Source organism: Empidonax traillii, unplaced genomic scaffold (genome assembly GCF_003031625.1).
Source record: "Empidonax traillii isolate 1590-97213 ecotype Southwest subspecies unplaced genomic scaffold, ASM303162v1 scaffold327:size604231, whole genome shotgun sequence".
Classification (NCBI taxonomy): Eukaryota; Metazoa; Chordata; class Aves; order Passeriformes; family Tyrannidae; genus Empidonax; species Empidonax traillii.
Window position 1 is genome coordinate 280721 of NW_020955520.1, and position 15692 is coordinate 296412.

At 34.8% G+C, this 15692-nt stretch overlaps 1 protein-coding gene across 4 annotated transcripts in view; it reads right to left on the reverse strand.

Moving 5' to 3' along the window:
• The window catches only part of CUNH8orf34 (chromosome unknown C8orf34 homolog), a 156525-nt gene that overhangs the window by 19006 nt on the left and 121827 nt on the right, over nt 1-15692 (reverse strand). For all 4 annotated transcript variants that reach the window (XM_027891711.1, XM_027891709.1, XM_027891707.1 and 1 more), the window contains 2 exons: nt 13028-13101; nt 3636-3756 (listed from right to left, as the gene is read on the reverse strand). In XM_027891711.1, coding sequence (XP_027747512.1) covers nt 3636-3756; nt 13028-13101 — 195 coding nt within the window. The remainder of the gene's footprint in view (nt 1-3635; nt 3757-13027; nt 13102-15692) is intronic.

The window sequence follows — 15692 nt, forward strand, 5'->3', positions numbered from 1 at the left end:
AAATCTTTAAGGTCATCTAGTTCCAAACCCCCTGGTTATGGGCAGGGACACCTTCCACTAGGTCATGTTGCTCAGGGCCCCATCACACCTGGCCTTGAACACCATCAGGGAGAGGACATCCACAAATCTAAATCTCTGCTCTTTTAGTTTAAAACCTTTCCCCCTTGTCCTACCACTACATGAATTCACAAAAAGACCCTCTCCAGGAATCTTGCAGGCCCCTTTGGGTACTGGAAGGCTGCTCTAAGGTCTACCCAGAGCCTTCTCTCCTAAACAACTCCAACTGTCTCAGCCTGTCTTCAGGTGAGATTTTACAACCTTCTGATCATCTTTGTCACAACTTTACAAGTTTATCCCTTTATCCCTTCTCTGGACCCAACACAAACAGGTCCCCATCCTTCTTATGTTGGAGTCCCCCAAGATGAATGCAACACTCCAGGTAGAGTCTCACGAAGGTGGAGTAGGGGGGAGAATCTCCTCCCTTGACCTGTTGGCCACTCCTATTTTGGTGCAGAACTTGTAAGATTCCTATCAAAAATTCAGAGGCAAATAAATTATATTGTAGACTATTTGATTTAAATCAAACAACGAATTTGTTCTTTTAAAGGTTCAGCTTAGCTTATTTCTTTGTGAAATTACAGACCTTTAACTTCCCTGTAGTGGTTCAAGAAAGAGATTACCTGAATAGTGAATGATCTAATAAGAGTTAAATAAACATTATATTCTGGCTCATGTTTCCTTAATTTCATGCAGCAATCAAGCCTGCAGATAAATCAATTATTCTAATAATTTCCCTACATATAATTAACATGTTTCTATAGCATAATTATTCAGTTTTGTTTACACATTCTCTGTTTGATTTTGCTTTAATATAAGCCTTTCAACCAGAAATAAAAAAAAAAAAATTGCACATCCCCAGCTTTACAGTATTATCAGATCCATATTAAATAACAAAATTGAATTATGACTTAAAATTTTTTTTAAATCCTTGTTGATATCATTTAAAGGAAAATAAAATTGAGGTAATAGAGCAACACAAAGTCATTTTGTTTTCATATAAAATATGGCAGAATAAGGATATCATTCATATGCACTTGAAAACTGTTTATTATTTAACAGTTCTTCTTGTGATAAAAATATATTCCAGAAGTATCCAAAGACCACAGAATCAGTGTAACAAACCAAACTGGCAAGACACTGGAATCAACTACCAAAAAAAATATTCTCCACTTGCATGTGATATAAAGCAGCCACAGTAACATAAGAGACTGGATCTTGGACAAAAAAGTTATGAGCCATATGTAAAGAAGGAAAAGAAAACTGATTGCTTCAACATCTGATTTTGTAAAAATGCTGTTTTCAAATATCTAGGTACTGAGGCAGTTGCTGGCAATCAGTGCTAGTCCTTAATTTAGGCACAGGCACCAAAGTGTGCCTTATGTTAGGAGTGAGTTTTATCCAGTACATAGTCCATAAGGGAAAAACAGGCCCCTTAAGAAGGTATATCTGAGACAGGGGGCCATACTTCGTCATTGCACAGGTAATCCAAGTCATAACTCAGGCACCAAAATTACTGTCTAGATAAGCAATCATTTCATAGAATTAATGGGTTTGAGTGTGCTTGGTAAGAGAAGTGAAACAAAAAGACTTGCTGATATCACAGACACCTGGACTTTTGTGAATCTGTAAGACAAATAAGGCTAAGCAAAACTGCAGCATTATTATCTGAGGTACTCAGAACTGATTCTTCATGGAAGTCGTTATGCTTGTGTGTGAGGGGAATAATTTTCTCAAGCAGCATTGGTGTTATAACAGACATGACTTATTAGGAATACAATAGCCCAATGTCTAATAATTGGGCTGTTTTCAAGCGAAGTTCTCAGCCAGATAAGAATTACTGAATGGTAGAATGCCTGATCCTTGTGTTTCAGTATTACTGAAATAACAGGCCCAAAGACAAATAACAGGAATAGCACTGATGTGAGAGAGAAGACCTTGTAGGTCACACAACAGCAGACTGAATCTCAGAGCCTTAGTAAATGTAGCTATGTAGTTTACAATCAAGTATTTAAAATTCCATATTCTATTGAATATTGGAGTTATTACTGTCAGCTTTGCCAAGGGAGATCTAAAGGAACTGCATGTTTCATAGCATACTGCATACAAGAACAGTTTGTATGACCATGGAAGTGAGACTAGTTAGGACATAAATTGAAGTAGGGGGATCTTCACCTGACTCCTCCTAAGTGAAAACTACAGCAACATAAGAAAAGACAAGTGCTACCTCAGTAGCCGAGGCCCCTGGAATATTCAGGTCCCTGCTACGATACAGAAACCTGATGAACACAGATTCGTTTGCTGGTCTCCTGGTTCCCACTAGATGTTTCTAGCAGTTTCAGCTTAAAGAGATGGCTCATAGATTTTTCAGTCTAGTTTGGCAGTGGCTGCAGTTCTAATAGCTGTAAGCTTTTTGAACCTGCCCCCCCAAAAAATCTGAATGACAGCATATCTGTTGTCAGACACAAAAAAACACCTAAAAAAGCTTCATTTTTATGTATCATTATTTTTAGTTCTTTCCTCATTATGAGCCAAACCTTTTTTTACAGTCACTGTGCTCATAGCTTTGTCTTCTGCCTTGACTTCAGCTGTAACAGCCCCTAGGCAGAAGTACCAGAGCTGTATCTCTTTCAAAAGAAGATACAGCTCTAAAGCCTTTCATACAGATACATTTGGCAAAATAAATATACGAAGTCTTTTAGAAAACCACACCAAAAGTGTGAAGTTCTTTGCCTCACTCTCTGAATGCCTTGAAAGAGGGATCAGATAAGTTTCTTTTCTGCCTTCATTTTACATATGCAGTCTTTATGTACTAGTTCAGCATTACTTTTCACAGAATTGGCCGTGAAGCTTTCACCATATGACAAATAGCATGCATAAGATAGGACTACCATGCTGTAGGTCTATTTAATACATTATAATGAAAGCTGAAAACAGAAAATATTGATTACAAAGAGGAACAAACTGCAAGCTACCTTTTAGGATATCCCTCATAACCTTTACAAAGCTCTGAAACATATTTTTACTGAAAAAAACCACACTTTTTTGTTGGACTTTTCAGAAATGGTTACCCCGTCAAAGATGTTGCAGATATTCCACGGCACACAAATTAACAGACTACGCTTAATCAGAAGTCTCATGAACAAGATGAGTTTTCCCTGCAAAGCAATCTATTCTCAAGCTAAAGATCCACAGAAGCCTGTTTTTAGAGACTGCTTAACAGAAGATAAAGCACTGGCACCTCCTTACAGCAAAAGTCTTGGTGAAACATGAAAATAAAAAAAAAGAAGCATTAATATGCTGTGGTCTGACAGTGTATTTAACTATTTATTTAATTTAACACTATTTAATTACTGTTTAAGTACTGTACTTACCATAATTACAATGAAGTTCATCACATCTACAAATAAAACAAGAATTTTGTTGTTTTTATTCAGAGAAGAAAAAGGGAAGTTTAAGTTTTCATCTGTTTTCATCAGCATGTGAGATAGATAATCTTTTCCTTCATCTAAAATCTTGGCAGAGCAAGCTTGGTGAGTGCTGTTAGGTGTTTTATGATCCCTTGCTACCATACATACCAGCTAGGTGTTTTTCCATGGTCTGAAGTTCTTTTGCTGCTAAGGAGTCCTTTAGGAGTTTCTGCTTTGGGGAACCTCCAGGTCTGGCACCCACAGCATCCAAGGTCCAAACTGCCTGAGACTTACACAGATAAAAAGAAAAGGAAATACTTTTGATCGAGTTTCATATCTATATAAGAAACAATAAAAAGAGTGGTGTCCTCATTCAGAACCGTGAACCTGGTGTTTTTTATGTAGAATATAAATATAAAATTTTATGCAAAACACTACAAAATATCATGTCTTACCTTAAATAACATAAACAGTAGGCTTTAGATAAAAGCAGTAGGTCTAAAGGAACTCAGATATACACCTTCACACAAGCTCTTGCCCCATATTTGGACATTGGAACAAGACAAATTCCTCTATGATTTACCTTCTGTGCAGTTCCAGTTACTTAGTAGGGGGTGCACTTACTTTAAATTACCATAACATTTGGCACAGTATCTCTGCAAAGTAGCACTTCTGGGAATATCATAGAATTTCCTAATCAAAAGTGCCAGTACTGTTTCTTCACTGCAGGAAGTATTCCTTTCAGGAAAGGCAACTAAATCATCAGGGCAACATAGCACTTTGAAAGGGTTGCCAACAAACAGACCATCTCATCAGTCTCTTCATTACTGAACTCTACGGTATTCAAAATTATTTGCATATTCGGAAACCCTCTCCATATAGTTTCAAGAAATTATTGTGAAATGTACTATGAGGTAAAATTCATGATTTTTTTTAATGTGTATTCGAAAGACACAATAAAATATATGAGCAAGTGAGCAAGCCTTGGTCCTAAAAATAACAAACCAAAACAATAATTAAATAATTCTTAACAGCCTATCTGAAATAAATTTTGCATTATTACCTCACCAAAACATTTCATCTGTAGTCTAGGGTTTGGGTTTTTTTTTATTTCCCAGGTTTCCTATAGAAACAAGGCTTATGCAATTGTCATTCACCTCTTATCAATTTTTACATCTTTCGATAGATGTCAAGCAAATTTAGAGAGGCCATAGTTTCAAGCACGTTAAGCTAAAGTAATCATCAAAGGATGAACATGAAAATACAGGTTTGACATTATCTCTATTCATAAAAAGAGTTGCTTTAACCACAAATGCTAAATAAAAAAACTGTATCTGCCTTCCCTTTTAGAAAAGCAAGCGTAATTCTCCAGAAGTAAAATGTTACACAGGATATATTTTACATCATTTTAATCTGTTGCAAATAAACACTACATTGAGTGTTACTGATCATGGTGAACCATGCATCTTTAAAAAAGGTTAACACAGATTCATGTTTATAAAGCAGCAGCTGTACTGCAACGCTGATCATGCTTATGCAAAAAAACGCAGTCATATTTACCAGCATACAAAATAGCTTGAAGTTGCATATAATTTTGTTGTTACTAACTCATAACATTTTTAGAACTTTTTTTTTATTTTCAAATTGTTTTTTATACTAGTTGTGCTCTGGTTAAAGTTACCCACATTTAATCCCAGGAAAATACATAGGAATAGCTGAATAAAACAGTAAATTACTCAGAAGTGAACTGATCTTCAAACATATTAATTTCCAACATATCACTTAACCTGATTCACTTGTTCCCCCAAGAGACTTGGAGCATTTTTCACTTTGGTCCTCCTTGTAAATTCTTCATTCAAATCATAATCTAGATTTTTGAGCTCCCTACAGAATATTAATCTCTATTAAATTAATAACATTTCTAAATGCTTATTTTAAATGGATATTTTTTACCCAATATCTATTTCTAAATGGAAGAATATTTTATTCTATGATCAGTTCCTCTGAAATAAAAAAAACTAAATAAGAAATGTGAAGGGGAATAGGGTTTGTCAGAGGACTCCAATATTTTAATTTTCAATCTGTGTTTAGATATACTCTGCTCCCAGAATTTAATGGTGGAAAAAGGACATTTTTATATACATTTAACAGGGTATATTTTCACATCTGAGAAAAAAATAATGTCTCAATAATGTCTATTAGAAAAAAAACAACTAAGGTTATAAGGATTAATTGGAATATATACAATTTCATTCATTAAATACAACTCTGACGAAATATGAAATAAAACCTAGCCAGTGGTCTATGACAATATTTGAAGACCAAACTGCTCTTCTAATACTCTTAAATTGGACTATTCAAGCTTATCATAGTAAATTATTATCATCTTTCATAATTCCCAAACTTCCTTAAAAAGCAAACTTCCAAAGGTTAGCCTGATGAGAAGGTTTCATTTTCCATGTCCTGGAAATGTTTCTGGAAATGAAATGGAGTTATCTTTGTCTTCTACAAACCTCTGCTGGTTTTTCTTATGTTTTGCATTTTCCTCAACTGTACTTCTTCCCTTTATGCACAGTAGCCATGGAAGACACATAGAGTAAAGAAAGCTCTCTACTGTCTTAGGAGAAACTAAGATAAATGGAGAAAAATGATTCCCTAACCATAGTCATCATGATAGTGCTTTAGACATTTATAACTGCATGAGTAACCATTAAATTAAATCACAAAGTTCATCAAATGTCTACAATACCTTTGCATGTTTCAAGATGGGTTTTTAAATCTCATATAAGTTGGTATAAGACATATAGATATTTTTGAGTATAATCATATACAGCCATATAAAAACAGATATGGATGTCATACGAGTTTGTTTTCAGTTCTGGATGCTGGACAGATGTATACACACTTTCAAAGAATAAATATTAATCTTGTATGTGATTTGAAACAAGTACTTTTCCATATATTCAGTCCCTGTCATTACATGCTGTTATATTTCAGACACATAGTTCCAACACCTTGTGAAACTAATGAGATAACTTTGGATGAATTTTTGTAACTCTTACTGTGCATTTTCCTGTTTTACATAATATCGTAAGCTGATGACATTTTGCCAGGCAAATATCTTCACAAAAGACCAAAACAGTACTGCCATTGTAGTTATGGAAGATGAGATATTTAATACTAGCAATTTCATTAATTTTCAATTAAATGCTCTTATTTGATAGAAACTATTAATGATCTGGGGGGAAAAAAAGGATACAAGAGTTTATTAAGACATTAAAATTGTACTGTAACCATTTTTTATTCTTTCTCTGAAGCTAGATACTGCAGCAACGTTTTTGGAGGTAGGCTCAGGTAATGTTTTTTTAATATATATTTCTAAATAACACTGAACATAGAAAAATATTTTTTAACATTTTGGGACTCTGGGCTCATCTAGGTGAATAATGCATGAAAACAGAGGTCCTCGGTGTCCCCAGCACACAATTTATGCAACAGCCTCATTCTTAAAAGATAAACACAAGCTGAAAGTAGGGGATTTTATCAAGAAGGCTCTAGAAGCATGTAAGTTCAAAAGCAAGGGTAAATGAATTTGTACAGCTCCAGCAAAATTCCCTGGTTCCCCTTCTCTCCACCAGATGTTCAACAGTTCAGATATGTCAGTTAAGAAAGAGATTCAGGCTTGCAAGCCATTATTTAAACATTCTTGTTCTACTTCGCTAAAACCTATCCTTCATCTCTTGGACAGGAACTGCAGAGATAAAACACTAATATCAGTTAACTTAGACTTTATTAATAATGATAGCATACTGAAAGGAGTTGAAAAATATAGCATGTATGTATGACGTATGTGCATAGAGTCCTCCCAGTCATCTCAGTATCTTCCAATCTACCATTTTATTAATGGTTTATTTACATAAACAAGATTAGCAAGACCTAAGTATGAGGATGTCCCTGAAAGACATTCATTGTCTTTCTAACGTGTAGAAACAACTCTGGGACCTGTTCATGACCCTCAATCTTTGGAGGTGAGGCAGTGTCTCTCTGCAGCAGAAGTATGTTGAAACAAAGCCCTTGGGTTGTATTTGTCAACTTTTAAGGTCAACTATGTGTCCATTTCTCATGTGGCTTTCTTTATATATCATCGTAATTTCTTCACATACAATACATTCATTAATGCTTTTTTTCCTCCTTAGTCCCTTGGCCAAATTACTGCTAAAATAAAAAAATTACAAACAATAAGGCCAAAGATAATCCCTCTCATCACTGATTTCCTGAACCTCTGGAAAATACCTTAACTTACTGGGAACGCCACAATGAATCGAAATGCAATTAAGGAGGCCACCACCTCAGAAGAGAAAATGCTTCTTCATTTCTAAAGACTGTCTGAATTGCATGATCACAAAGAAATGAGGAAAAAGAGGTAAACTCAATTAATTAGTTCCTGAAAAGCTTTAAGTATATCTAAAGCATTTTTATCGTAATTTTTCTTCTACATAGTTTTTCTAATCATGTAAAAATTTTATGGATAACTTCAGGAGATAAAACTGGAAAGAATACAATTGTGCTTAGCTTTCTATGCATAACCTACCATTTCTTTGCCGAATAGTTTAAATATCTTTAATAGACATATTTGACAAATACAAAAAGAACTCCTCTTTACTGAACAAGTTGTTTGCAAGTGTCCCTTCCATTTTGGCTAAGTAGTTGGAAGGTACAGACACTCTGCACGCAGTGGAACTTTCTGTGCAGTATTTTGTTTGAAGATTCTGCACACAACATGTACTTTCTGTACAGAGTTTACCAAGTGTTTGATCTTTCAGCTTCCATAGTCTGTTCAAAGACATAAGGTGAGCTAGTCAACACAGGGTTTTGATACTGTAAAAATAAGCCTTCTCAGAACTCTGCTGCAATATCAGCTGCCACCTCTAATCCCCACCTTCCACATTAGGGCCTGTTCTATTTGAAATACCATGTAATTGAAATTACAAGCTTGTTGCTTCCCATGGCAGTCAGCCAGCACATTTTATGCTAAACCTTGCACTGAAAAAATGGTAGTTTGAGTTAACTTACACACTATTTTTCTTTTTACAGGCAAGTGGGAAACAGGAAATATGTGGACACCTGGGAATCACATTTGTTTAAGTTTCTGAAATGTAACCAGAATAATTTTTTTCTAAATTTCCATTCTGATTTACTGTTATTTGAACCAGTATTTCTGAATTTGTCATGACCAAGAACCCAAAATTTTAGACAGGTAAAAACAAGGCACTCAATTATTTATTTGATATATATATATTTCTAAAGTTCAGAATATTCTTTCAGTTTAAAATTACATTTTAGAGTATAAAATATTTCCTAACAAGAGCATTTTCACTCAAGAGGAAAACTGCCCTACTGCCTGCCTGTGTTAGATCTCCCCTGAAGCACTAAGCACATGCTGTGTGCCAGTGGGGCCAATGAACTTGTGAGAAGCAGAGGCTTTTCTGGAAGCTGTCCTTACTCTTGGACTCGGACAGGGGAATGTGGCAGCCCTGCCAGGTATCACAGGGGTCACATGCTACCTCACAAGTGAGCTGTTGCTGTTCCTGATGTGGCAGTGGAACCTTAAAATAATTATTTTAATGACTAACCTGCTAAATGCTAAATAGTGACCCCAATCCAATAAATAATGTATAGATTTAGTCAGTTACTGTAAGTTTGGGTGATTTAGAGCTGTTGATTATACTCAAGCTTGTACAAGTAATCAAGTTACTTCTTAGTATTGTTCTAAGGGGATATAGTGGAAAAAGCTATGAAAATTTCTAACAAATAGAATTTAAATGATGTATCATCATAGTATTATTGTATTCAACATATAATGATAGTAAGAATAACAGCTTAATTTTTTCTGGTGCATGAAGCCTCAAGTCATTTCATAAATTGAACTACCATTAAGGAATTTATGCATTTGTCACAGAAAATCCATGTCTGTATTTCTTCTATGAAGGCAAATGAAAAGTTTCAAAGCAGTAATGAAAACAGGAGAAAATTTATTTAAAACAAAACACTTCTATAAAACATTTTATTACAGTATTTTTCCCCCAGTAATAAAGAGCAAAAACCCAAGGCAAATTCATGCAGAAATGCTTTTTGCAGTTGGACAACTTTTTTTCTTCCAGTTTCTCTTACATTTGGTTTGCCTTACATGGATAATTTGCAGAGAAAAATACACCTTTTATGTGCACATGCAAAACAAGATGACTGAATGCAAAGATTCACATAAAACCCCCCAGCTAAGCATGACTCCTGTTAGATCCAGGTGGGAAAAGAAGCAACTCAGAGAGAAGGCAAAGGCTACTCAAGTGTGATCTGCTCAGTGTGATCTGCCTTTTTCCTGTTAGTCACTGTAAAGTTAGTAAAGTGAGTAACTTCCCATTGTTTTTCCATTTTTTTTCTGGAATTCTAACCCACCTAAATTTTTCCTAGTATCACTTTGGTGATTTCTTAAAGCCTGCTAGCCAAAGATTTATTAAACTCATTTGAAGAAACATAAAGTAAAATAGGACTCTGAGTTCACCACAGTGAAAAAATCTCAAGAAAAACCTTTTGCGTTTTGCCTAGCACTTTTCATTACATTAAATATTTGCCAGAAAATGACCCAGCAGTAAACTAGGATCTCTAAGGATGCTTTGAATGCTTGCTTCTACTTTGAATTCTTGCAAAACACTTGGGAAAAGTGCTGATTCTTGTAAATACTTCAACCAGCATTTTGCTAGCTTTACTCATTCATTTAGAATGTCTTGTTTGGGATTGTGCAACACTGAAAATCTAATTTCTCCATTTTTCAAATATTAACTCTTTTCATGAAAAATAAAGCATAGCAAAAGATTCTATTTTAAAAAGTTTAAGAAAAAGGTCTAAATTCAAAAACTCCCTGATTTTTGAGGAATAGAACAGTAAACATATACAATGCTACAAAGAAAATCATAATATAACCACAGTACAAGTTATAATTAGCATAAATCATGTTAGAGACATTGATGTTGCCTATCTCTTCTGAGATCGTTTAGTATCCACATCAAAGATCTTACATGTGGATTCATACATGGGACATGAAGAAAAGAACCCACACAGTTCCTTACATATAATTCTTTCTACAATTTTTCTAAAAGCACTTATCCTCTAAAGGCCAATGTATCTTTGAGAAAAATTTGTCAAATACACACTAGTGGAGAAAACTTATTATAATGATCCATTTAACTAGAAACAGACACAAATTACCCTATTGGAATGCAGTACCAGCATTAAACATTGCACACCTTGAACCACATCAGTGGTTTTGACATGTAATATGCACATTTGAGTGAATGCCATGAATCAATTTGTCCAATTTATGAGAAATGTCTGATCAACATCTTATTCCATTTTTCTCTCATCTTATATCTCATATAATATCTGAAAATTATTCAAGTCATCGAAATGTATTTTGGTATCAATTCTGAAGTAATTTTACAGGCATATTTCTTACTGCTTTGGAGGTTTTGTGGAAATCCATTACAAGAATGCATTTATCTTCACAGCCTTCCTATGAGGAACCTCAGTTTTATCTCTATATTTTATATATGAAGATTGTCAAAGTAAAAGTCTCACTGAAAGTTATTAGGGGACCGTGGAACAGATCTCTCCATCAGAGCCCCAACAAGAATAGTTGGATCATTTGATTCTTTTGAGGAGATAAGTTACAGACAAACATAGTGTTGGATACCTGAATCTTACATAAAGAGAGAAAAGTACACAATCAGCTAGTTAAGCACTATTCAAACAAGAACTTTAAGACACAATACACAAAAAAACCCACCCAACCCCCAAAAATCCCAAAGCATATGAACTAACCATAACTGGCTCCTTAGAAACTTAGGCAGTTTCCCAAGGAATTGTGGAAGTGAAGTGAGCTGCCTTTGGCCCACAGAGAGGATGGGTGGGCAGAGCAATAGCTGCAACTGCTCTTGTCTTCTCTTTTCAGCACTGGCCATAACAGCAACAGCCAGTGTGGCTTTCAGGGATAAAGCCCAGAACCTCACTGTCTCTTGCAGTCTACTCTCACAGGCAATCTTAACTAAGCCTGGAACTAGCAGAGCATTAAATGACACAGGTACCTATTGTTTGTTCATTCCTAAGCATGCACACACAGAGAATACATCTGAAACTATTCAGATGAGGGCTGTACATTTCTGTAACAGGACTTCGCTAATAATCATAATGATCTTTTGTTTTCAGTGTATTTTTATTTTTCTATGTAATTCACTTAATTTGTTGCCCTTTCCCTATGCTACATGTTTGCAGAACTGATAAATCCAATTTGGCAGCTGCATGTCCAAATCAACAAGGAACATGGGTTCAGAAACTGATGCAAAATTTATTATACCCCTCTGTTCACTGGTGTGAAGCAGAAGGAGGCTTGAGAAAGAAACTCCAAGCAATGGCAAGTAAAGTTCTGTTATTTACTCCTTTTGCCCAATATCTGCAAATGCTGTGTGAGGTTCTTGCACTCCAAGTTCTCAGAGAGCTTTAGGAATTGATCTAGAACTCCATATCTGTCAACTGCTTTGATAACTCTTGTTGGAAATACTTTATATTCAGTATTATCTAGCTTTATTAGTACTACCTAATCAGATGCTTGAATTTATGTTGCCCTTTTTCCTTAGCTAACAAATACTGAGCCCTTCTTTTCACTTACTTTATAAACACTAAAGCTTGCTATATACCAGTATTGCAATGGCTGAACAGGAATTAACATGTCCTCTTACACCTGTCTAAAATTTTGCAAAACCAAACAACTATTGTCAAGTTATTTGCCTTAGAAAAAAAAAAATCAATCCCATCTTTAACCTGTATTCAAATTACTGGTACAATACAACTAGCATCAAAATTACGGTTATATAATTTTTTTGAAATTATTTTACTGCTGGTTGTGTTTTCTGCAAATTTCATATCTGCAATGATTTTCTTAAATTTCAAAATAAAAGAACTGATGGAAATACTACCAAGCATAATGTTCCATTCTTTAAATATATATCTATATCTATAGAAAAAAAACCTAGCCATAGACTTTAACTAAACAACTCTTGCTTCTTAGTTTTCAAGCAAAAGTTAACAAAAAGCTAAATTATAATTGAGATATTATAATTTCATATTTCATAATGAAAGAGTTTGAATTATTTTTTCTCTTCTATTTGTAAAATTGAGTAATATTTGGTAAAATGAATATTTGACTAATGTTTAAAAATATACAGATGTAGCATAAAATGACTGCACTTTTAATGGGAGCTATATGTGTAAGTCTAACAACATACAGTTTTGTAGGAGATTATAACAATGCACTTCAAAATATCACCTTTCCTAGAAGGAAAATTAAAACAGAGAACTGACAATTTTGAAGGACTATGTAAATTTAGTTTTGTTCTCTCTAGGATGACAACGTTGGCAAGTACAACTTTCATCTTTATGCAAAAGCTATTCTTTATGAAACTTTAAATCCACAAAGTTTTAAAGGATTATCAAAATGGGAAGATACTTACAGATCCTGCCACTTGAGAGGCACTCTGAAATTCATCAATATTTTCTGGAAGTGTTTCAACTCCGGGTACTTGAGCTGTTCCAAAGAGGTAAAAGAGAAGTAAATCACTCTAATTAAGTAAGCATTAGTCACTTTGAAAATACAAAGCCTATAAATTGGGAAGGTAAATGTGGCTACTGTAAATGCACTACTTTTCAGTTACACTTCAATTAATTTTATTGTATTTCTCATTTTATGTCTGATTTTAATTTATAAGCTTAATGCAACATGGAACAGTGTCTTTAACACGACTAGAATGATAAGCAAGCTTCCTTCGGCTGCTAAGGTGCCTTGTAGGCTCTTTACTATTAAAACTAAAAACTGTTCATCCTTTCCACAAGTGAGTAGTGGATCTTCAGCTTTAATACAATTGATAAAATCAGATTTAAATAATCATGCTAAAACAATTAGAATACAGTTAAAATCCTTGAAGTTAAATGCTCTGGTCAATTTAGACAACATTTAAAAGCTATAATTTTAGGCCATACTGCCACATTTGTAACACGACAGGATTTTGCGAAAAGTCTAGAATACCTATTTGATGCATATGCAGTGACTCAAAACAGATTTTATGTACCCATGTCAGAGAAAGCAATTTCTAAGTAACATGCTATGCAATTTCACTCTTAGCCTGACACTGCTAGACGCTTAGATGCTGCATCAGCAGCCCAGGAAAACAAGAAACTCTGATCTTCCCTGGGTTCTACTGTTATGCAGACACTCAGCAGGAAGGGCCTAATGTTTCTAGAACCTGATTTGTTAAACATCTCAGAATGTATTTACTACGAAATCAGAATTATACTTAAGTACGGCAACTATGGTTACCACATTCACTGCAGAAACAGATAAAAGTGGAGAAAGAAGAGGTGATGATGATGCAAAGCTGTGGTCAGAGAGCTGTGCACATACTGGGAGATGATGGCACATTTTTGCTGTTGCATTATCTAGTTCTCAATCCTAGCTCCCACATTTTTGCATCCTTGATTTTTTACCCTGGTCATGCAGTTCCATCTGGAATGACACTATGTGTGTTTCATATGTTCATATTTGTATTGAACATCCCCAATTTCAAACTAATTTCATTCTAATGCCTGTTTTGATCTTTCTACTGTATTGGCTTTAAAGGAAAAAAAAATCCAAACAAAAAAACACTTCCAAAAAACTTCAAACAACAACAAATCAAAATGAAAACAAAACCAACTATATAGGAGCTATATATTGAAGTTTTTTCAAATTTCTATTGGCAAGTAATAAAAACCAGTGGCTCCGGTTTGATCAGAAATGAACTACTGAAATTTACTCTATTAAAATTTTTTTAGTAAACTAAGTATTATGTATCACAATGTAATCTGAAAAGCTGTAGATATAATAGAACAATAGAATAGGAAATACCACATTTACACACTGGCATAGTCCCATAGAATCTATCATTTTCAGTCCAATTATATTATTCCAGGTAGAGTCACAAAAGAAACAAGGCTTTGCCCACACCTCAGAAAAATGTGAAGTTGGACACTATACTGCAAAGAAAGTCACAAACACAAACAGCTTTTCTTAGGTAATTCAAGGAGCGGTTTAGAAGTGCTATGCTTTTCCTTTGTCCTATATTAAGAGATTACTCCCTAATAAGTCATTGCATTTTAAGCTTCCTTCTACAAGAATGCGTAGATTGCAAAAACTTTATTTGCAATAGTGTCCTCTTTTCCTGCCTTATATCATGGCTTCATGCAGAGGGTAAGGTACTTTTCAGCAAAAAAGAATGAACATGTGAAAGAAGGTCCTATGGTACTTACAGGAGACTGGGAGTAAATGAACAATTATCCTTTAGTGATACTATTTCTAAATATATATTAAAACAAACAAACAAAGAGAACGAAACAAAACACAGTAGTACAATGCTTCAACAATTCCCCCAAGCTGAAAAACACACTGGGGATTGACAGCTACAGATTTTACTGGATAAATTCTTAGTGTTATAGTGTCTATCTTTTGAAGATTCAGACATTCTCCCTATCTACCTCAGCAGGAGAAGAGCAGGGCTCAGTGGAGGACTGATCCAAGAGACAAACCTGACAGGTTTGGCAGCTACAAGGGAAGTGTGCTGTGCAGTCACCAAAGCTGCTGCTTCTAATCAAAATCAAGAACCTAGCTATTAAATTCTTCCCTTAGTACTTACCTGTGAAGTGTAATGGAAAAGAGAAACATTTTTGAGAGGTATAGTTTAGGACAGTGAAAAGAAACTGCAGCTTTAAAATGTCTTATGTTCCTCCATCTTGAGACCTGGTTCCTATCTCTGATTTTTACTGCTTAGATCAAACACAGCTCTGTGCAGTTCAGCAGGATTGCACTACAGGGAAGTCAGTACAGTGGTTAATTAGAACCAGATCCAGATTGATAGCGGAGTCAGTATAGTGTTTGATTCTGCACATGATCTTTTCACATAAGCTACTACATTGACTTTATTAAGTGGAATTGGTTCAAGCGAGGCTTATTTATAAGGGCTGTTAGATCAGATGTGCTGCCAATTACTTCTGAACTTAGTTCATCTGAAACCCACAGAAGAGATGTTCCAGACCTAGCAATAATTTCCCACTAACCCAGAAACAGATCATTATCTGAAGAAAGCT